At 44.7% G+C, this 21,801-nt stretch overlaps 1 protein-coding gene across 3 annotated transcripts in view; it reads right to left on the reverse strand.

The window, feature by feature from the left end:
- MELK (maternal embryonic leucine zipper kinase) overlaps positions 1-21,801 on the reverse strand; it is a 281,217-nt gene that overhangs the window by 83,623 nt on the left and 175,793 nt on the right. For all 3 annotated transcript variants that reach the window (XM_069237613.1, XM_069237628.1, XM_069237621.1), the window contains 2 exons: positions 15,018-15,104; positions 5,435-5,557 (listed from right to left, as the gene is read on the reverse strand). In XM_069237613.1, coding sequence (XP_069093714.1) covers positions 5,435-5,557; positions 15,018-15,104 — 210 coding nt within the window. The remainder of the gene's footprint in view (positions 1-5,434; positions 5,558-15,017; positions 15,105-21,801) is intronic.

Raw genomic sequence — 21,801 nt, forward strand, 5'->3', positions numbered from 1 at the left:
CTCCAGCGGAATATGAGGCTTGACTGAGAGAATGAGGAGCTCTGTGAACCAATGTTGGCGCGGCCAGTACGGGGCTATCAGTATGAGAGTGCACGGTTCTGTTTTCATCTTCCTGAGGACCCTTGGGATCAACGGAATGGGAGGAAAGGCGTAAGCAAAGATGTCGGACCAGACTATCGAAAACGCATTCCCCCAAGATCCCTTTTGGTGATGCCAGCTTGCGAAGAACTGGCATTTGGCGTTGGTCTTCTTCGCAAACAGATCCACTGTTGGTGTTCCCCACTGAGACAAAATCTGGGTGAGTACCGTCTGGTCTAGTTCCCACTCGTGGCAGTCTGATTTCTGCCTGCTGAGTGCATCCGCTGCCTTGTTGTTTATTCCCGGCAAGTGCACCGCCGATATTGTGACGCCTTGCTGCGAGGCCCAGTGCCAGATCGCTTGGGCTTCCCTGGAGAGGGTGAGAGATCTTGTACCTCCTTGTTTGTTGAGATAGTGCATCGTAGTAGTGTTGTCCGTTCTTATCACCACTCGCGATCCCTGGATTCTTGGGAGAAACGCTTGTAAGGCGAGGTTCACTGCCCTGAGTTCTAGCCAATTGATATGTCTTGATGTCAGAGGAGTTGGCCATTTGCCACTTATCTTCAGGTCCTGTAATACTGCGCCCCAGCCTTCCAGTGAGGCATCTGTTGTTATGGTCCACGGGGCTGGTTGTTGAAGAAACAAGAGGCCGATAGAGAGATGATGCTTTTGAGACCACCACTTGAGGGTTTTGAGCATTGTCGGAGTAATTTGTATCTGGTCTTCGAAAGTTCCTGATACTTGAAGCCATTGACGGTTTAGCTGCTCCTGCAAGGGGCGCATCTTTAGCCGACACAAAGGGATCAGAGGTTTGCATGAAGACATCATGCCCAATAGAGATTTGAAGAGACAGACTGTAACCTTTCGTTTTTTGTGTATGAAACTCCCTAGGGTTAGTAACCTTTGTTGTCTCTCTACCGTGGGACATGCGATGCCGGAGTCCGTGTTCAGTTCCGCTCCCAGAAAAGTAATACTGCGGCCTGGTAGAGGGTTGGACTTCTCCCAGTTGATTGTGAATCCGAGATTGGTCAGCAAGGAAACGCACCTTCTTGTTGACTTGTGTGCTCTCGTGTAAGTCTTTGCCTTTATTAACCAGTCGTCTAAGTATGGAAAGACCTGGTGCTTTCTTCTCCTGAGAAAGGCTGCCACCGGTGCTAGGCACTTGGTAAATATTCTTGGGGCTGATTTGAGCCCGAAGGGAAGGACGCGATATTGATAATGGCTGCCGGCTACGGTAAATCTCAAAAATGTTCTGTGGGCAGGGTGGATTGGTATGTGGAAGTATGCGTCCTTGATGTCTAGTGATGACATAAAATCTCCTTGATTGAGACGCAAAAGGACGTCTTGCAGACTGATCATTCGAAACGATTGCTTCTTTAGGTATACATTTAGTTGCCTTAAATCGAAGATCGGTCTCCAATCCTTCCACTTTTTTCGAATTATGAAAAACCTGGAATAAAATTCTGTTCCTTGTTGATTCCGAGGCACTTTCTCTATAGCTCCCTTGAGAAGGAGCTTGTAGACCTCTTCTTTGAGTTGTTGAGGGTATCTTGAAGGAGTCCTGCAGGGAGGGTTGGAGGGAGGTTTTTGGACAAATTCTAAAGTATGGCCCCGTTCCACTAATTGTAGGACCCACTTGTCTGACGTAATAGTTTGCCATTGACTGAGAAATAAGGAAACTCTTCCGCCCAAGGTGACAGCAGGACTGGGCGTAGCCGGAGCCTCGAGGACATCAGGTTCTACGAGCTGCATCCCTAGCAGGGCGGGCTGAGCGTCCACGGCCTGCCGGCCTATTATAAGCTGGTTGAGTCGATTGTCTTTGGGAATAGTACGGCCGAAATTGTTGTGACGATGATGGGTAGGAAGAGTATCTCTGTTGTTGATACCCTCCTCTGTAAGAAGGCTGGCCACGCCCCCTAGGGCGAAAGGACGACTTCCGATATTGCAGGGTTCCTAGTGACCTTGCAGTGTCTGTGTCTGTTTTAATTGACTGTAGGGCTTCGTCCACATGTTTCCCAAACAACGCTTGGCCATCAAAGGGTAAGTCTAGGATCTTATTCTGGACTTCTGGACGAAAGGAAGTGGCTTTGAGCCAGCCCTGTCTTCTTAATACAGCAGCGCCTGCTAGCTGTCTGAAAGCAGTGGTCGCTATATCCATTGCGCAGTCTATCAGCTCTGCAGACGCGCGTTGACCCTCTTGCATCGTCTTATTTGCCTCTGATCTTACGTCTTCCGGCAGCTGAGTAATAAAGGGTGCAATATCTGCCCAAAGCTGTCTGTCATATCGAGATAAAATAGCCAAGGAGTTGGCAGCTCTCAGAACTAGGCTGGCCATAGAAGAGAATCTCTTTCCTATGTTATCTAGCCTTCTACCATCCTTATCTGGGGGCGCGGAAATCGGAGCAGAAGGATCCTTTGAGCCGCTTGAGCTACTACCGAATCTGGAGGAGGATGGCCTGTCAAGCATGCTGGGGCATCATCGGGAGCTTTGTATTTCTTGTCTAGACGTGGCAAAACTGCTATGACAGTTGCTGGACTAGTCATGACTTTAAGGCCCTCTTCCCACAAATAGTTCACCATCAGGATGGAATGCACAGACTTCTGAAAGGGCTCTTTAAAATCATAAAGGAAACAATCCGTTTGCTTCGTAGGTAGCGGTAATGCAAAACGCTTGGCTGCCCTCTCTAAAAGATTATGAAAGCCTCCAATGTCTTCAGGTGGGGACTCCACCTTCGAATGAGAAGGAGAAGATGGAGCAGGAATAATATACTCGTCCCACTCTGAGTGAGTATCTATGAGCTCTCCTTCTTCTTGATCTCCATCTGAGATGTCAGTGTCCTGGGGAATTGTCATGTCTGGGGTAGCCACATCTGTGAGATGCAAAGACGTCGGTCTTTGATGTGGAGTAGAAGGGCCAGAAATGGGCAATGGATGAGGTTGTTCTCCCTCTGGAGGGAACCTTCTATTGTAATCCACCAACATGGCTCTAAGGCCAGTAAGCAGGTCGGAAGGGATATACGCTCCCTGTTGATACTGCTGATGCTCCAAGGAGGCCTGGGGATCATAAGCTTCCTCAAATTCCTCCTCTTCCTGATATTTTACATTTAATTCAGAGGGGCTGTGAGCTGTACCAAAAGGCCCATCTTCGTCCGAATCTTCATCTCCCTCCAAAAGATGTACTGGTACCAGTGAGGATACCTTACTAGGTGAAGTGTGGGTTGGAGTTAACTTTTCCGTTCTTTTTTGGTATTTTTCCCTCGACGACGGTCGACGACGTGTAAACTGACTTTGTCGTAGACGGTGCCGTCGATGCTGGTCGCACTGTTATTTTAATAGCCGCAAGCTTCGCAGACGATTCTACCGTCGACGAAGTCGTCGTCGACGGTAAGGCTGACACTGACGTGAGCGCCGTCGACGAGGAAGAGGTGTATACGGTCGTCGACGCTGAAGTCGTTGTTGTAGTTCTCGTCGACGGTGGTGTACTCATCGACGAAGTCGCCGATGGAGCCGTGGACGACGGAACACCTGAAGTTGCTAGAGTCGTCGGCAATGCGCCCACCGACGGTGCCGTCGACGGGGAATCCGTCGACGAGGACTTTTTTCCAGTCACAGAAGATGGTTTTTTGAAAGGCACAGATGGTGGAACAGATGAGGATTTTCTGTGCCTCTCAGAACTGGAAGAATGTTTCTTTCCCTCTTTACTTGAGAGTCTAGTTGGGGAAGAGGATGGGCTGCGACCCTTATAAGACCCTGAAACAGTCTTTTTGAGGGCTTTTCTTGAGGTTTGTGAGGGAGATCTAGAGCGTGATCTTGCCCTTTTAGTTGATCTCTTGGAAGTGGAAGATTCCTCACTCTCAGAACCAGAAACTGGATCCTTCCTATGCTTCAGTTTCTGCAGCCATATTAGTAATCTGCCTTCTCTATCCTTTAAGGTTTTAGAAGAAAAAGTACGGCAAATCTTACAGTCTTTGGCTGAATGATCTGGATAGAGGCAGTAAATGCAATCTTGATGAGGATCTTCAGAATGAAGTCTTTTCTTCCCACAAGTCTTGCAGTCTCTAAAGAGACTTTTCTTTTCCTTGTCAGACATCGTTGGTAAATAGCTGACAAATAAAAATAATTGAGTTTCTCTGAGAGAAAAAGAGTTGAATAAAGGTGTGAAAACAGAGCAGAGCTCTGAGGAGACTCCCTAGCACGACGTGCGGTAGAAAATCTGAGGTGCTAGAGTTTCTCTCAGGAGGTTCTGAAGGGTGCTGTTGCCTGATTGGTGGAGGATCAAGTTTGGTCCTTTTTACAAAATGACTCTGATAGACTATCAAATTGAAGAGGCCTAGGGCCTTTTTTCTCTTCAATAGGTTTTAACATTACTTATGAAAATTATACCGGGACTCCCATCTCGACGACGGGGAATGATTCAAGCATGTGAATCTATGAAAGTTCCAATACTGGAGTAATCAAAATGCCCATCTCCATGACAAATTGCATATATTATCTATGCTTGTTCCGAATGGGTATGTGGAATAAGAATCTTGGAAAGCTGCAAATACTAACCAGTCTCTTGATGCAACCCTCCATACTCTGTGCCAGAGCTACCACATCAAAAGTGTCAACCAAGAGAAAATGTTTCAGGTTGTATAGGCCTCAGTTGGCTCTGCTGCACTGAGTCTTCTGGTGGACACTGAAATACAAACCCTCTCTCTTGGCCTTCATTGCTTGGTCTGAAGCAACTTGGTAACTCCAAAGGCAGAACCAGATTACCTGTAAGAACTCCAGCTGTCTCTGTGATGGGGAAAATGTGGAGTAGTGGTTTGGGGAAGGCTCGAAGCAAGACCTTCCAAACGTATTAACAACTCACTAGTTCTGCATTATTGTGAACACAAGGGAGAAAATCTTCCTTCTTGGGGAAATACACTAATTGAAAGAAAAGGAGGGGCCAGCAATCCCTGAAAGAAGTAAATTTCCTTAGATTCTTAGAGAAAGAGTCAGATTTAAGTGGTGGGCTTGTCTTTAGATTAATTATGTGATTCTTGGAAGAGGAGATGAAGGAACATTCACATGTTGCAGACTGCTCCACCCTGAATGTCATTTGGCAAATGTGCTTAAGATGCTTGATCTCCAGAAGGGATACAATTCGAGGAGTTTGCCATTATTATATGTGTCATGTAGTCTAATGATTCATCCAGATCATTCTACGATTATCAATGATAAGAAATTGCCAATGTCATCAGACGAATAAAGCAAGTATAGGCTAGTTTGCAGCAATCCCATTTTTAATTTGTGGCATGTTCACAAACCAATGTGAAAAAAGTAAAAGATTACACAAATTTAACAATAAAAATGTGAAATTCTTGCTTACCATCAGTGGAGTAGCAGTGCTATATTCAGAAACTACAGCTTGAGCCATTAAACGAACAGGCTTGCCACGGGTCTTTTTAGACTTCAGTAGGAGGTAGGTTGCAGTGGTCTGGTCATAATTCCACTAGAAACAAATCATTGCATTAAAAGTTGCTTTATGCCTTAAATACAATGGGTATCTTGCGATTCATAATTAAAGTAGTAATTTCTTAATCTAGTGCCATTCGATTTGAGTAAGATTGTTTATGTACTAACTTCTTTTAAGTAAAATAAATGTTCCAATTTAGTGGTTCACGCAGTTAATTTCATGATACATTTATCACGTAGGCATTGATACAACGGCCTAACAGGTGAGTACAAACAATTGGGGGAAGAGGGGAAGCAAGGGCTCTGTGAAAGCCAGTTTTGAGGTCACATTTGGGTATTGTGTCAGGAAAGTGTTGGGTAGTGTTTCTTGAGAAGCTTCATTGGATAAGTCACGGATCTTGCTTTTGTCCATGCCAGAAAGTCTTTTACTGTCAGAAAGTTGGCCACAAAAGCAATCAAAGCATAAAGCAGGTAACAACCTTGTGATATTTTATAAAATCATGCATAAATTGCATTTTCCACTGCATTATGTAGCCAACTGACTGTACTGGAAAAACGACTTAAGCAGTTTGAGATGGGTAAGGCCAGGGTGACCTAGCACGTAGTCATCTAGTGCTTTGCATTGGAACCTCACACCTAATTTTGCGATACAGAGAGCAATTTGAAATACCCATAAGGCAACAGCTAACCAAGAAAAGATGTGCACTTGCAAGAAAGTAAGCCTACAGTTTAAAATAAACTGCCTCAGGTGAGTAACTTACCATTATTTATGTTTCTCTTACTAGTCACAATAGAGGATAGTAGTTACTAAGCTGAGAATATTGGAAGAGATGTATGTGGGCAGTCCCAAGAATCAGGGAAACAGATTCTAGAAGAATGCAACCAAACTAAGCATTCATCCAATTTGCATTCACAGTATGGAATTCATTGTAGTAAAAAAAAAAAAAGGAAGCCTATGCACCCATCCTACAAATCTCAGAAACCAGGCAGCTCACAGAAAACCACTAAAGATGATCAGTGTTACTTTAGTCTTGATTAGCAAAAACCTATCCGTGGATCAGGGGTGGAAGGAAGAAGGGCACATGTACCAGCTTTACAAAGTGCAGCACCAAAGTCCTAAGCCTCCCATTCAGAGAAAAGGTTGTGGGTTTGAGCAGTGGCACACTATCAGCGTGTGGTTTCAGTTTAGGTACAAGGAGGATGGAGGAATCAGTAGTAATAGTAGTATGAATCAAAGGCCTTTTATACTGACAGAGCACAAACAAAAACGAATAACTCAAAAGTATGAGCATAGTCTGCTTCTTTGTATGTACCCAGATACAGTGTAGCATGGCACAGATCAAAGACCTATTCACTGCGAGTGTGGCATTGCAGATTGGTGTAGCACTTGGTAAAGCTGGTACATGTACCCTTTTCTCCCCTCACTCTAAATATCAAAGTAAACACCGCATCTCCAGACTGTAGCCAGGCTCACCTGGGAGGCACTGAAGGGGCTCCCGAAGGACTGCTTGCCACTTCCAGGACACCTCTTGTACATCGTGTCCTGCTACTTCGCAGCACTCAATCACCCAACATGGAAAACTCATGGGGGCCCACTGTGCATTTCATCTATGAAGAGCAGTGGATATGGTGCTGCTAGACGCATGGTAATGAGTTGGGCAGTGGTGAAAGGCTGGAGCAGCGTAAGTGACATGAACAAGAACATTCTGCATCCGAGAAAAACTCTGTTGAAGGTGTCAGCTTCTGGGCTCTTTTTGGATTCCCAATACCACCCCACTGGACTACAATACTTTCTGGGCAGCCTACCTGGAGAGAATGGTACCTTGACTGATGCTCACGGTACACACTGAAGACAGTTGTTCTGAGTGATAGCCCTCCTAGTAGGTGAACCTATGTGAGGGTAAAAGGCAGGCACATGTCCCCGGCACCATTTACAGCATGAATTATTCAGAGATGCAGGTGTTGCCCTGATCCTCTTGACAACATCTAGATTCTAGACCAACAATCGGCAACTATTTACGTAATCTAGGTACAATAATGACAGCCATGATGGAAGCAAAACTGGTCACTCATTTCTCTTGTTTTTGTGACTGCACGTTTTCATAACAAAATATATTGTGCTGTAGAAATATGCTAGAAATTTTTACTGATGCAACGGTGTGTACGCGTTTTATGAAACGAAACCTACGCAGATGTTCTCTTGTAAACTACTTTAGGAGGTAACTATTCACAGCTAACGAGATCAGATACCCTTTGGTGTCTTGTTGGCGCTGTATTAATTGCCCTGCCTAAGATACATTTATAGGAAATGATTACTTAAAGACAAAGCTAAAACGAGAGGGAGCGTTAAGAGGGCACTAGGACTCTGGGATAAACTAGTCTAGAAAATACATCTGAATAGCTACGCCTTTGCCATTGGGTTTAGTAAAAAAAAAAAAAAAACAAGGCATGAACATTTTTGGCCCAAACATATGAATACAAATGTTCGCCATAGCAACAATGTTGCTACTCTGTCTGGGTGCCAGGTCAACACATTGTATAATTCTGCGAAAATTACACAAATTACTTAAACGTTAACAATTAAATAGGAGTCAAACTGAGATCCCTCCATTACCTATATTCACAACAATCGCCCTTCGAACTCTTTAGTGGCAGGGCCACATTTCTTTTTTTAATGGCTAACTGAATTAGACTTGGATAGACTGCAGTGCCATCTTAAGCCTCTGGCTCTCATGCCCTTTCAAAACAGCACTTGAAATTCCATCAAAAATATATCCCTTGAACACCAGATTTACACTGGAGAAACATCTTAGACACCTTTCAGATTTAAGCCTGGGATAAGCTCAGAAATCGTAGTGCTGTCAGTACTGGAGGACTCATGAATTGGGTTGGAGATGGATAGTGCAAGGCCACACATTCTTTTACATCTGGTAGCTCCTTTGCGCGCGCTCACGACCAGCTGGTCATCCAGTGCCTTTCAGAGGCAAGCATAGCAAGTTCTCTCTTTATATGAGTTGCTTCCTCTCTTGGAGGACATTCCCGACGTGTCCTTCTTCCTTGTTTTCAGCCCTCACCAAAGAAAACTACCTGGGGCTAGGAAGGCCACAGAGGATTCTGCCGTCCACTTTCTCCACCATTACCAGTGGTTGCCCTCAATTTTCATACACACATGTAGGGGACACATAAATGTAAGCCAATGACGCCTCACAGGCCTTATGCCATAACAGCCCATGCGCTGAAGCTAGTTCATCGGGCATACAATGACACCGGTTCAGAGTTCGGTAAATATTTTTAAATTCCCTCTCAGGTCAGTCATTGTGACACTCAAACATGCTTAATGTTTTACACCGCTGGGTTGCAGGACTAGATATACAGTACTTCAAAAGCCTTCAACTGCACATCAAAATAAGCGCCATTAAGACCTTGCAAAGTTCAATTCTCATACATCACACAATTAGGCCAGTTAAAACTGATCTCTTAGGCACTCTAGGAGGAAACTTAAAAAAATTAGGAACAGGCCTGTAGTGAGCAGTGTAAAATCATTTATGCCAGCTTTACTGGCTTTCAGGGGTTCTTTAGCTGAATATTTTCACCATACTCAATCTCCTAGGGCAAAGCCTTACAGCCAAAACACCTTGGTCGAGGTCACAGCGCTCTCAATGTATTTCTCATTCAGTCATTCACTGGTTCATTCTTTGCATTGTTCAGCCAGTAATGGTTCCAGTTAATACTTCTCAAAAATAGTCTGTTTGCTCTCCATGCAGGATGTTCTGATTCTCCTGTAAGCTTCTATTTGCCTGTACTTAGATTTAAAAAGAGCAGTCCGGGCACTCTGGCTTTCCTATGGATTCCCTCTACCTCAATACGTCTTTTGGGAAGACGCAACTGTCCTCCTTTGAAGAGATCATTTTTTTGGTACCAACAGGCCGGTAGGTATTTAATACAGTTTAAACATAATTTCTCATTGTCAGTCATTCATACCCCCTTTCAACCTACCTGTGGATGATCTGAACAAGAAAGAGCCCGCGTCTCATACCATTTGTAGCACAAAGACAACCGGAGGCTGGCTTTTCAAGAAGTAAATTAAACAAGGACTTAAAGTTGCCCAATGCAGAAACTAATATACATGCATTACAGCTAATTCGGACCAACATTTACAGAAAACAAAGGCACTGTTACTGGCTAAACAGAAGGGAATGAAGCCTATTGGAATGTATTGCATCATCTTCTGCAAACAGATACTTGCTACACATACCCAGTTGTGGCGTACTATTCGCATCATGAGGTAGAAGGCACAGTACACTGGCCAGTCCAGCCTGTCCCACAAACGGCCAGGGGAAAGGAACAGGAACGTGCTGCAGACAGAGGGCAGAAATGCAATGGGCTGGCGAGAGGGATATTCCCTGGATCATCTTGAAGCCAGTGGGTACTAGACAGCATCAGTGGTGGATACTGTTTATCATGAGTATCATAAGGACTCGCGTGCCATTGCAGGCAGTTAGAGAATCAAGTTCCCCTTCTACTAGACTTTCAGAGAAGAGTGGGGTCGAAAGGTCAAGGCTTACTTCAGGAGTACCGCACACATTCAGTAGTTTAGCAGAACTTATTTCAAAAACAATTTTATTTTTATTTTATTTTTTTCCCCCAGATTTACACACATGAATGGTGACAAGCAATCAAGTGCACAGAACTAAACATCTATAAAGCAAATGGGTTCACTATGGGCAAAAACCGTATTCACAACAATCTTTCCCACATCGAGAGCCAGCCCTCGGATGACAACTCCAGGCGCATCAATTAAGCCAACGATGGTAACAACGTAGCACAAGTGTTACTGGTGTGCTTATTCTAGGAGCCAGAATTGTTTTTTTGGTTCCTCACAAACCGCACCTGAGTGTGTCAGCAAACGTTGAGGGCTGTAATAGGTAGCAGTTGTTCATAAACAAAAGTTTCAGGGTCACCTACTGAATTGGAGGACCAAACCTAGCTACATCTTGAGCCATAGTTCACAGGACACCGAGTTAAATGGATCAAATAATTAAGGCACTCAGAGGACAAATAACCCGTGCATACCACAGAGCCCTAAGAGAAAGCCCCTTGTGTTCATGGCAGTATTTCCCTAAAATCAGGGGCTTTACCAGGTCAGGGTCAATTAAAAAATGAGACATTTTCGTATATCATTACTCCAGACAACAGTGATAGAGCATTTCATCACAGGCATTCCGCAGGGAAGATTACATCAGGTGACCAAACGGATTCTAAATGGACAGACCAACCAAAACTCCAGAGCATGGTTCTCTGCTTTGTAGGGGAAATCCAAATACAGAGAGCGAAAGAGTAGTAAGTGGTTACAGGGATGTGTATTGGGGCAGGCAAATGCCAAGCGGGCTGTGTGGTTACTGTAACAGCCTAGGAACCCAGTTTCCCCTATGTCTGCAAACTAGCAGAGTGGTTTTAAACCAGACAAGAAGTGCCATTCCCAAGCCTCTAAGAAGGGTGACAGGCTTTGGCCCAGGGAAAGTATACAAATACTGCCAAGTCCACCAGGATGAAGATGCACCTTTTGTGCTTAGAACTCTGGCCACCAGGGATACCATTCATGCAGCACAAGGAATCCCATACATCTACTCTACCCACAAACTCACACAAGATAAAGTGAAGGCCACAGAGTGGTTGAGGCGGCCCAGTAGATCTTCCTTACCCATGCATCTCTACCAGCAGGAGCCACCACTCACCAACTGCTGGTAATCCCAAAGGAGAATTGGGGCACATAGCAGTCCTTTGGGCAGGTGCCCTGTGAAGCAGAGGCAGATGGTCTGCTCCAGGAACTAAATGTATGGAGCTCCTCAAAAGGGATCGCAAAGTACAAATAGGGTTTGTTCTGATAGTTGGGGCCGTTTTCCCTAGATATTCCACATGGGGATTTGTTTTTTGGAGGTATGGGGGAAGGGCGGGGAGGAGAAATGAGAGTGGTGAATTACTTTGTAGAAGTAACGTGAACACGTCTCAAGAGCATGTGTCTGGAACAGAATAAGGGTGAGCTGTGCCCATTTTTTGTTTTAACTGTTCTACTAATGTTTTGCTGGCTCTTTCTGCCAGGAGCTTTAGATACTGGGCAACAAACACCTGGAGAGAAATCGAATCATTCACCGGTTCATAGCAAACATTGCCTACTGATGGTATGAAAATATTCTGGCACAAGCCGAAGTCACTCTGTTTAGTCAAGCTCTGCTCCACGCTCGTACTAGAAAGTAACCTTCCATCAAGATTTGCTATAGAAATCATTTGTTTTTCTGGCAAATCCCAAACCGTGCACACAGAAGGTTACTCTTAAGCACATTAACAAATAAACTAATCAAACGAGCACCAGTGGGCAACACGCCAAAGCTACTGAAACGCGACACCACCAATAAGCTGTATGTAAATGGTTAAGAGCTGTGGAAACAAAAAACGACCAGCTTTGTTTAAACTGCATACGAAATTGCCGTTTCAGTCTCTGGAGTGACAATTGTTACATGGGGTCAATATTTCCTTTTGAAATAAAGTGGAAAAGGGATCAAGAAGCTACTCAAACAGATGCTACACTTGAGATTAGTTTCTTCTCTTCAGGAGGATCTTACTTTATTATTCCACACAGCTGACAGAATGGTGTATGCAAAAATATGCTCGGGGCTAAAGTAAACAAATTACAAACCACGTCCTCAAAACTATAGACCAATTACGCAGAGGACTTTTGCATACAGGGCAAGTAATTGATTCTAAGGTGCAATTGCAAAATTCCAAAATACGCATGTTGTAAATAAAAAATGAAAAGGAACATTTCAGATCAGATAAGGAAATGGCTCATTCATTGATCCTCGACGGCTAAATGATAATTCTATTATTTTGAAAACACTAGTCATGTCTACAAAACTCAGAAAACTGCACATGCATTAAGCAGTTCACAAATCACTCGCCGCAGTGATCCCGAAAATGGTAAGCCTTTCTTTTCTTGCTTCCAACTCATGTTAAAGTCTTCCCTAACATGCAGGATGAGTCGGCTTTAATTTACCACTGGCTAGTACGCAGGCCTGCATGGGGGGGTGGGGGGGGGGGGAGGTTGGTGGTAAACAGGGGCAGGCAGGCGAAAAGCTGGTTCTTCTAGAAGAAAGGGGCCAAGATCTACTCAGTGCTGGAGAACCTACAGTGAATAATCTGTACTTAAAGGTATACCCAGTGAAGGGAGTGACAGACCAAACAGCAGGCAGAGAATTTACTTGCACTCCGTCCAACAACTTGAGAAAACTTAAGAACCAGTCTAAACTGAGCATCAACTCTATGGATGGATGTAAGCTCCAGGACCATCTCCAGAACACAAGGAAAGCTGCGGCATTATTTTAAAAAATGATGGTTGACACCTTGGTGTGTACTTTGACTTTCTCAAGAGACATAGGAGAAACCTTGTAAAGCTCTTGCTATAATGGAGACCTGTATTCCAGAGGGGGAACCACACAATTTGTCAATAGCCTCTCTGAGAAGTACATGACTTTCACCCTGCCAAGTAAAAAAAGATGAAGCATCTCTGAACATTCAGAAAGGGAAGCTTCACCTCTAGAGCTAATAAGGTGTGAAAAAGCACAGACAGTCGAAACACGCCAGTTGTGCACAAGGTGGACAAAGCTTAAACAAAACGTCTGTACACACACGACAACACTCAAAAGGCACAGCGAAAAGCCATTCAGGGAAGGGGATGCACACAGGCATGAGGTTGGGGCATTCCTTAGCACAAACGAGCAGGCCAGAATAGAAGTAAGGAGATTAGGCTGGTGCTAATTAGCAGTTTTTATTTTACAGGGTCCCTTGAACTCATTACTACAACCTACAGAAACAATCAGACTAGTTCAGGCCCAGATGCAAGTAACTAACTGGTGGCTGAACAAAGACAATGTCGTTCATTTTGAGAAAAGGAGGTAGAAGGAGAACTTAACTAGCAATCCTATTGGTTCTTTTGCTTCCCCCTCGACCATTGATATTAGTCCCTGTCTGTGAACCACAACCCAGCATCAGTCGCCACAAGCCAATAGCCACAGCTGAACAAAGCAGCAACAATTATTTTGCCTTTCCCTTGGTGTTCCGGATCAGAGTTTTTTTTGTTTTTTTAAGTCTCCGTAACTAGTTGGGTTAGTCTATGATTGGGATAGAACAGTAATGTACTTCATCCCTGGTTCCCCTGCAGGAGAGATAAGGTGTCATATCTGTTAGAGCTCCAAATAAAGGTAGAATCCAGGGGAGCTGCTGGAGAACCTCATGCCAGGCCAGGAAGCTCATCTCCAGCATCATTGGGTGGGTAAAGAACATTTAGGACTTAATGACACCTCCGTGTTCCAGTAGATTTAGGCCAGAGATCAGGTGTGAGTAGGATGGACAACACACACAATATTATGGACACTATTACAATACTTGCGCTCAATGGCATAAGATGGGTTAATCAATCAGAGGACTTGTAAAGCGCGCTACTCACCCGCGAGGGTCTCAAGGTGCTGAATGGGGGGTGGGGGGTGGCGGGGAAACTAGAACTAGTTTAATTAAATAAAGCTAACACTACAACACCCAGAAAGCATCAAGTCATCACAAAAAAAGCCCAGGAGGTTAAACATTGTTCAGGATGGTTTCTGTAAGGTGGTCACCTCTGAGGAATCTGGTACAGAAAGGTCAGAAAGCCAATTCCGAGATGGCCCTGGGAGCCTTCAATAGTCTCAAACCTAGGGGAAAAAACTGAAGCTGGCTTGAAAGTTCTGGATTTGGTGATTATAGGCTAAGTGGACACCATCAGTGTTCAGCAAATGGAGAATATTTTACTTGCATCAGATACATGGCTTGAAGCAATCAGCTCTCGTCTGATGGCTACCTTGCTGTCACATTCTGTTGGGAAAGAACAGATCTGGTTTGGAGATCTTTGAAAATAAAGGTTAACTCACAGCCACTTCTGCACCACCAAATCCAAACAATGGAGTAAGAGGCCTGGTGAGGAACTCCATGGAGGCTATCTACAAGTACTGCAAGCACATAACACGTGGGCTAGATTGGCAGAATACGATTTACACAAACAGTATCTCTTGAAGCCCACAAGGAGTGCTTCGTGAGGAAAAGAGTGCACAGCACGGATACAATTAACTGCACTGATAACTGGGACATTCGAAAACAAGCATAGCTATGGAAAAGTTCTCATCTGTAAAAGAAAAGTCGTCATGTGAGCCAGCAGGGAGGGACTGTAAATCAACCTCAAATTCTAGTACATTACCTGAAGCCCCCAACTTCAGCTCTGTGTTAGGCAACAGGGTGAAGTCAAGAACAAATAAATTACACCGGAGGCGGGAAAGGACTGAACAAGCACCTGCAAATATGAGCTATGACAATTATAAGCTGAGAAAGTTCAGATTTGTAAGAGCAATGCATTGGGAAGTTACAAATGAGTCGCCAACGCAGTTACCAAATGTAATCTTAAACAAAATTCTTACCTTGGAAATTAAATCAGACATGCTCTCTCTACTTCGTTTATTGAACACGGCAAGTTCTGTAATACAGTCTTCATCGAGGTGGTCGAGCTGCAGGATACAAGCAAAAGGTTCAGAAATCACTTTTTAGTGCTTGCTAAAGTATTGCCAGATACAGCGCTAACAGAAAACGCATGACAGAACATGGTTGTTCACCCATATGACGACCAGATCACATCCTCTGCTACCAATAATACCCGTTATTCTAGGTCAACCGAAATCGAAATATTTTCTGGCCGTGGAGTCTCTGAAGATCGGATTTTTCCCAGGAAAAATAAAAACTTGAAATATTAGCGTAATAAGTTACATCTCAAATTTCCAGATATTTCTTTTAAAAAAACTCAGTTTAACAACTCCAGAAGCACATGTAATAGGTTCACCAATAAATCGTGGCTCGTGGAGGTCATCAAGAGGATTAAAGTATCGCCTGACAGGTGGAGGAATGGACATGAGCAGAAGAAATTCAGCAAGAAGAAATTCAGCAAAAGTTGGCAGCTTTAACAGAGTGAAAAGCGTTTGTCTGAAATATGTTTCCCCCCAGTCATTTATCCCGAGGCATGATGTGCCTTGATACATGTATCCCTGAGCTGTAATGGCTGCTGAATATCGCTGCCCTGTGAGTGAACGGACTCTCCAACTTGATTTATCCTGTTAGGACACGAGGCTGAAGCAGCGTAACTTTAGGGTCATTAGCCCTGCCCAAACTCCATGTCTGCTTTTCCATCTCTTTTAACATCTGCAGTATATTTATCATTTGCAAAGTCCTGACATGAGTATGTTTAGTTGTATCAGTTATATTTTGTGTTTTTATTTGCAAAACCAGTATAGAAATATTTAACCCCTTAAGTGATGATGCTCCTACACCAACCCCTCCACCAGAGTGCTGAGATATATTTATATAGGTGTAGTGATTAAGCCTGCAAAACATTCTTTCCACAAGTTACATCAAGGCCAAATGTGCCCCCTTTTTTCTACCCAGGTATTGGGGAGTCTAGAAAACCAATGGCTCTTCCACAAAAGGCATACTGTCCTAAGATCACCTTCACAGTTTTAGGAACAGGCACTTTATAAAACTAAATAAAATAAAAAAAAACACACACACACAGTTTTTCGTTTTTGCAACTTTCTAAGTAGTAGTCAGTATTTCCTATATATTTTTTTATTTATACCCACCTACAGTTTGTGGGGTTTGGATCAACTGCTCAGAGGCAGTGACCTAGACAGGAGAACAAGGCAAAGTAGGCCCTTTCAATACTACTACCAGTTTCTTTACATTCTTCTTCATCTGACATACCAGGAAAACTCACTTCCCCTGGGTTGGGCCGAGTCTTCTGGGCGTGTTGGCTGGGGGAAGTTGTACGAGAACCTGGGCTCTTTGCAGATGAGCCACAATTGTTTGCTCCTTGATGCTGTCATTTTTTATCTGAAAGTGCACTGAGGCCTGCTGATCAGACCCCAGTGCTAGTCCTCATTTCCTTAAATTGTAACTGATTGGTAAACCCAATTGGCAATGACTTTACCACCCCTGTAAAGCCCTAGCAAATGGTACCAGTGGTACCCAGGGCAGGGATGGTAAAGGAGTCGCCAGGACGGCAGCATCAATTATGCCATCCTGAGTGACCTGAGTAAAAAAGTCTGCAGGGTTGCCAAGTCAGCCTGCACGAGCAGCTTACCTGCTCTAGTTCAACTCTGCTCACACCAACTGCAAGCAGAGTCCAGTCACTGCCCATAACATGTCAGTCACCCCTAAGGTAGGCTTCCTATATTCCAGGAGGCAGTATGCATTGTGATATGAGTGTGGAGATATATGTGCAAGCATATATGGCCCTGAGGTAGCATTTAAAACTTAATGCTACCTCAAGTAACCGGTGGTCTATAGGATATCAAGGGCTGGAACCCAGGCAGATCCCAGACGTCCAGCTCCATGATGGCCTGACTTAATTCCCTAGTGTTTTGTGTCAAACACTGTGCTTTTTAATCCAGGAAATCATGCTCATACTTTACCAAGAACCAAGAATGTACCCAGATGGCTTCCTCAGAGGATACCCACCAAGTTACTAACTTTCTCCAGCCTTGGCGGGTTTTCCTGAGTGTTTGCGACAAAGACAGAGTTCTGACCACATGCTCGGAAGTGTGTGCAGCTCCCAGAGGTCAGGACAAAGGCCTGTGTGGGAAGGAGGTCACACCTCAGTCCTGCCAGGATGTTTAGTGATTAGACCCATCAAGGCAGTAAGCTTCAAAGGCTACACCACCACTGCTGAACAAAGGAATTTGTCCACCCGCTCGAGGACAAAGCCTCCCTCTGCCCCAGGCATTTTCTGAGGTGGGCAGGTGGGAAAATTACCTAGTCAGGAAGCAGACATTGCCCTAAGGCTGACCACACCTCTAGTGTGGGTCAGCTGGAGTTTACTGTGGCAGATGGCCAGTGCCATCTTGAAAATAGTGGGTTCTGGGTCGTATAGTAACACACTCCAACCGGATGTGGTCACCTAAGAGGCAGTTTAGCTGCAGGACTAAATGCTCATTGGCCACTGGTCCTCACACCCCTTAATGCCCCTAATTCCTAAGATTTAAGGGGCACCCCTGGCACCAGAACCTCAGATCTGCTGTGAAACAAGAAGAGACCCGACAACTGACCGATTGCATACCATGTCTTCTCCCATTGACCGCAATGATGGAGTTTGACAGCTCTGCAAAGTACTGATTTATTTAATGCCCTAAAACCAATAACCCTGGTTATCCTAAATTTATCAACTTCGTTTTAGTGTCTAAATTAATATAATAACCTGCTTTATTTTTTATAAAATGGTGTCTGATTTCTTTCGAGTCATGTCAATTATCGTCCATTTTGGTGTTGTGAAATGCTTTATACATTCCTCTACGTAGCCTGACAGCTCAGTCATGGTAGAGGGCCAAAGAGCAAAGGTTTACTGGTGTTAATCCGAGGTCCACTTTTGGGTATCATGTTAGTATTACATTGTAAGACTCCCCAGCAATGTCACATAATACTGCCACCTTGCTATAGCAATGAAAATGAAAATTAAAAGCAACTGTTTCAGCTGTAATCTTTTATGCCTAGATGGCTGAGCTACAAAAGAGATAACATTACCTCCTTCATAATCTTCTAATTGCATGGATAGTTACAGTTTGTTGGTTGACCAAAAACACTCCGTACCCAGAGCCATTGACCAAACTGCAGTTCACAATCTTGCATCAATTCAGAAGGTAAAATGTAATTCATGAAAATGAGTAGGAAAGCCATACATTGTTAAAACTTCTGCAACATTCTTGTTTAGTATATGTGGTTATTTGGTATTTGAATTCAGGGTTTCCTATAACATCATGCGATTCGGAGAATGTTTTACAAGCTTTTTCTTACACAGTGCCTTAAAATTTGAAAGACAAAAACGGATAAATCTAATAGATAGTTACAAATGTTCTACTATTCTGTGTACCAATTTGTGTGGGTGGCCTACCATCCATGACAGGGAAGGCACCAAATGTAACCTCAAGACATGAAGAGTATTTCCTTGGAATTTCAATCTTCCTGAAGTTGTGGGTAGCTGCAGTATTTGGGCCCGGGGTTGGCTAGAAAAAGATAGAAACTGGAAAAAAACCCAGATGTTTCTGAAAACTGGGCAACTGGGAAGTCCAGGGTGGTGCAGCTTACGAAAATCCCACCACCATATTCTCTTAGCCAGAATTTACTTCAAAAGTAGACTAAAATGATAGATTTATAAACACATTTTCCATCATCTACAGGCTGACAAAGATCCTACCAGCCATGTTCCCACAGTTCTCCAAATAAAAACAGTGCCTCGCGAACAGGTGGGCCTGTTGCCTGTGACGGAACAGGTCAAATCTTGAAGTATGAAGTCAACGTTGTATCAATGTGGTCTTCATATGGTTACAGTTTTGGTCCATCTACATATTGGGGGAGGGGATAGTAGCATTTTTATCAGGAGAGCTGTGAGAACAAGTGCCTGAGTTTCATATCACATATTGGGGGGCGCAAGCTATGCTTTTCCATTTAGAGGGCAATTTGATTACAAAAGTGTGCTAAGAACAGAAACATCACCCTGGATTCCTCTGGGCTGATCGTTATCAGAAATGCCCAGGGCTGGCAGGGTTTCCTAGGTGTCAGCTGACCATGGGCAAAAGCGTTGTAATCTGTGGAAAGAGGAGAAATTAGGTTTTGGCATATTGAACACGTTTAATTCCAAGCAAGGGGCACCATCCTTGGTTTCTAGATTTTGTAAGGTTCTCTGCATGTCAGCTGGCCCAAAGCCAGAATATTACAGCCATTCACCATGGCCAGTGTGAGAAGACTGGGTTTTTGATGGCCAAGGTTTTGACATATGGACTGGCAGAGAGACTGTAAACACTTCATACTGTCAAGTGCTTGTTGCCAAGATAGTCCAAAACCCTACCACGTAGCCTTTCTCAGTTTTTCCAAAGAAAGTCAAACCGGGGACTTTACACCCTATCTGCCCATCCTGGGCGAGTTATGAGGGTCAAGAAGTCCATCAAAGAATTAAGGAGCAAAGTGAGAAATTAAATGGGGTGTGGGACTAGCTCATCCTGGCACTTGAGTGAAGCCACGGGGTCAAATCACTATGCAAACATAAAAACACCCCCAGTGATCACCCCAGCACATGAAGTGCACCAGTGTGATTCATATTGTAGAAGGAGATGTACACGCCTCTGGAGCTCTTTCAATAACACTAAAGGGTCTCAGGGGTGCAAAGTGCAGGCACAACTAGCCGTTGTGCCCCAGGGAACTTTCTACAGCGCTTCTCCTGGACCCATATTAGGAATTAGGTGCACGTTCCATGCTTGCGCCACAGCACACCTTAAAGCAGGTGCGCAAGGTGCAAACACGGAAAGTACGCCCTATTAGACAGAGTGTGCTGCCCTAAGGGCAGCCATGAACTCGAGCTGCCCCCAGGGGAGCGTATTCAAGAGAGAAACAGAGCAGCTGTTCAAAAGCTGCTCCATGTTTCTATGTGCAGGCTGCAATTCGCCTGCACTTTTCATAAGGATTAGAGATCCCCTTGCAGGTGAGTGCAGTGAGTCACTTCACCAGCCTGCAGAAGGGCGTCTGAGGGGTCCATAGCAACCCTTTTCATCCCTTTAAAGGTCTACCTTTACAAGCAACTTTCAGTGCCTCTTCTGAAGGCATTGTTGCCTCTGAGCCCACATCAGTAATAGGGTACTGGCACAAAAGCAAATAGATTCCCTCATTTAAATGGGGGTGTGGAATGCCCTCTAAAGATAGCTATATGTGTGTCCCCCCTCAAGGCTAGCAGAATGGGGATACATTTGAACCCTATTTGCCCACCATGAAGGCAGAATGATGGGGAGAGGTACCCCGCGCAGATTTTGTTTACTTTACAAAGTATCAAACTGTGCTGTCAAGCGGTATTTCTCCTCCATCCATCAATATAGGTGTAAATCGCTGAGCAGACATCCAACAGGGACAGGTATTTTTGGAAAGGAGAGTGTAAGGAAATGCCTCCTTGGCATGGTTACCCCCTGACTTTTTGCCTTTGCTGATGCTATGTTTTGATTTGAAAGTGTGCTGAGGCCTGCTAACCAGGCCCCAGCACCAGTGTTCTTTCCCTAACCTGTACTTTTGTTTTACACAATTGGCACACCCTGGCATCCAGGTAAGTCCCTTGTAACTGGTACCCCTGGTACCAAGGGCCCTGATGCCAGGGAAGGTCTCTAAGGGCTGCAGCATAGCTTATGCCACCCTGGGGACCCCTCACTCAGCACAGACACACTGCTTGCCAGCTTGTGTGTGCTGGTGAGAACAAAACGAGTAAGTCGACATGGCACTCCCCTCAGGGTGCCATGCCAACCTCACACTGCCTATGCAGTATAGATAAGTCACCCCTCTAGCAGGCCCTACAGCCCTAAGGCAGGGTGCACTATACCATAGGTGAGGGCACCAGTGCATGAGCACTGTGCCCCTACAGTGTCTAAGCAAAACCTTAGACATTGTAAGTGCAGGGTAGCCAAAAGAGTATATGGTCTGGGAGTCTGTCAAACACGAACTCCACATCACCATAATGCCTACACTGAAAACTGGGAAGTTTGGTATCAAACTTCTCAGCACAATAAATGCACACTGATGCCAGTGTACATTTTATTGTAAGATACACCCCAGAGGGCACATTAGAGGTGCCCCCTGAAACCTTAACCAACTACCTGTGTAGGCTGACTGGTTATAGCAGCCTGCCACACTCGAGACATGTTGCTGGCCCCATGGGGAGAGTGCCTTTGTCCCTCTGAGGCCAGTAACAAAGCCTGCACTGGGTGGAGATGCTAACACCTCCCCCAGGCAGGAGCTGTAACACCTGGCAGTGAGCCTCAAAGGCTCACCCCCTTTGTTCCAGCACCGCAGGGCACTCCAGCTAGTGGAGTTGCCCGCCCCCTCCAGCCACGGCCCCACTTTTGGCAGCAAGGCCGGAGGAAATAATGAGAATAACAAGGAGGAGTCACTGGCCAGTCAGGACAGCCCCTAAGGTGTCCTGAGCTGAAGTGACTCTAACTTTTAGAAATCCTCCATCTTGCAGATGGAGGATTCCCCCAATAGGGATAGGATTGTGACCCCCTCCCCTTGGGAGGAGGCACAAAGAGGGTGTACCCACCCTCAGGGCTAGTAGCCATTGGCTACTAACCCCCCAGACCTAAACCCGCCCTTAAATTTAGTATTTAAGGGCTTCCCTGAACCTAAGAATTT

Source organism: Pleurodeles waltl, chromosome 1_2 (assembly GCF_031143425.1).
Source record: "Pleurodeles waltl isolate 20211129_DDA chromosome 1_2, aPleWal1.hap1.20221129, whole genome shotgun sequence".
NCBI lineage: Eukaryota > Metazoa > Chordata > Amphibia > Caudata > Salamandridae > Pleurodeles > Pleurodeles waltl.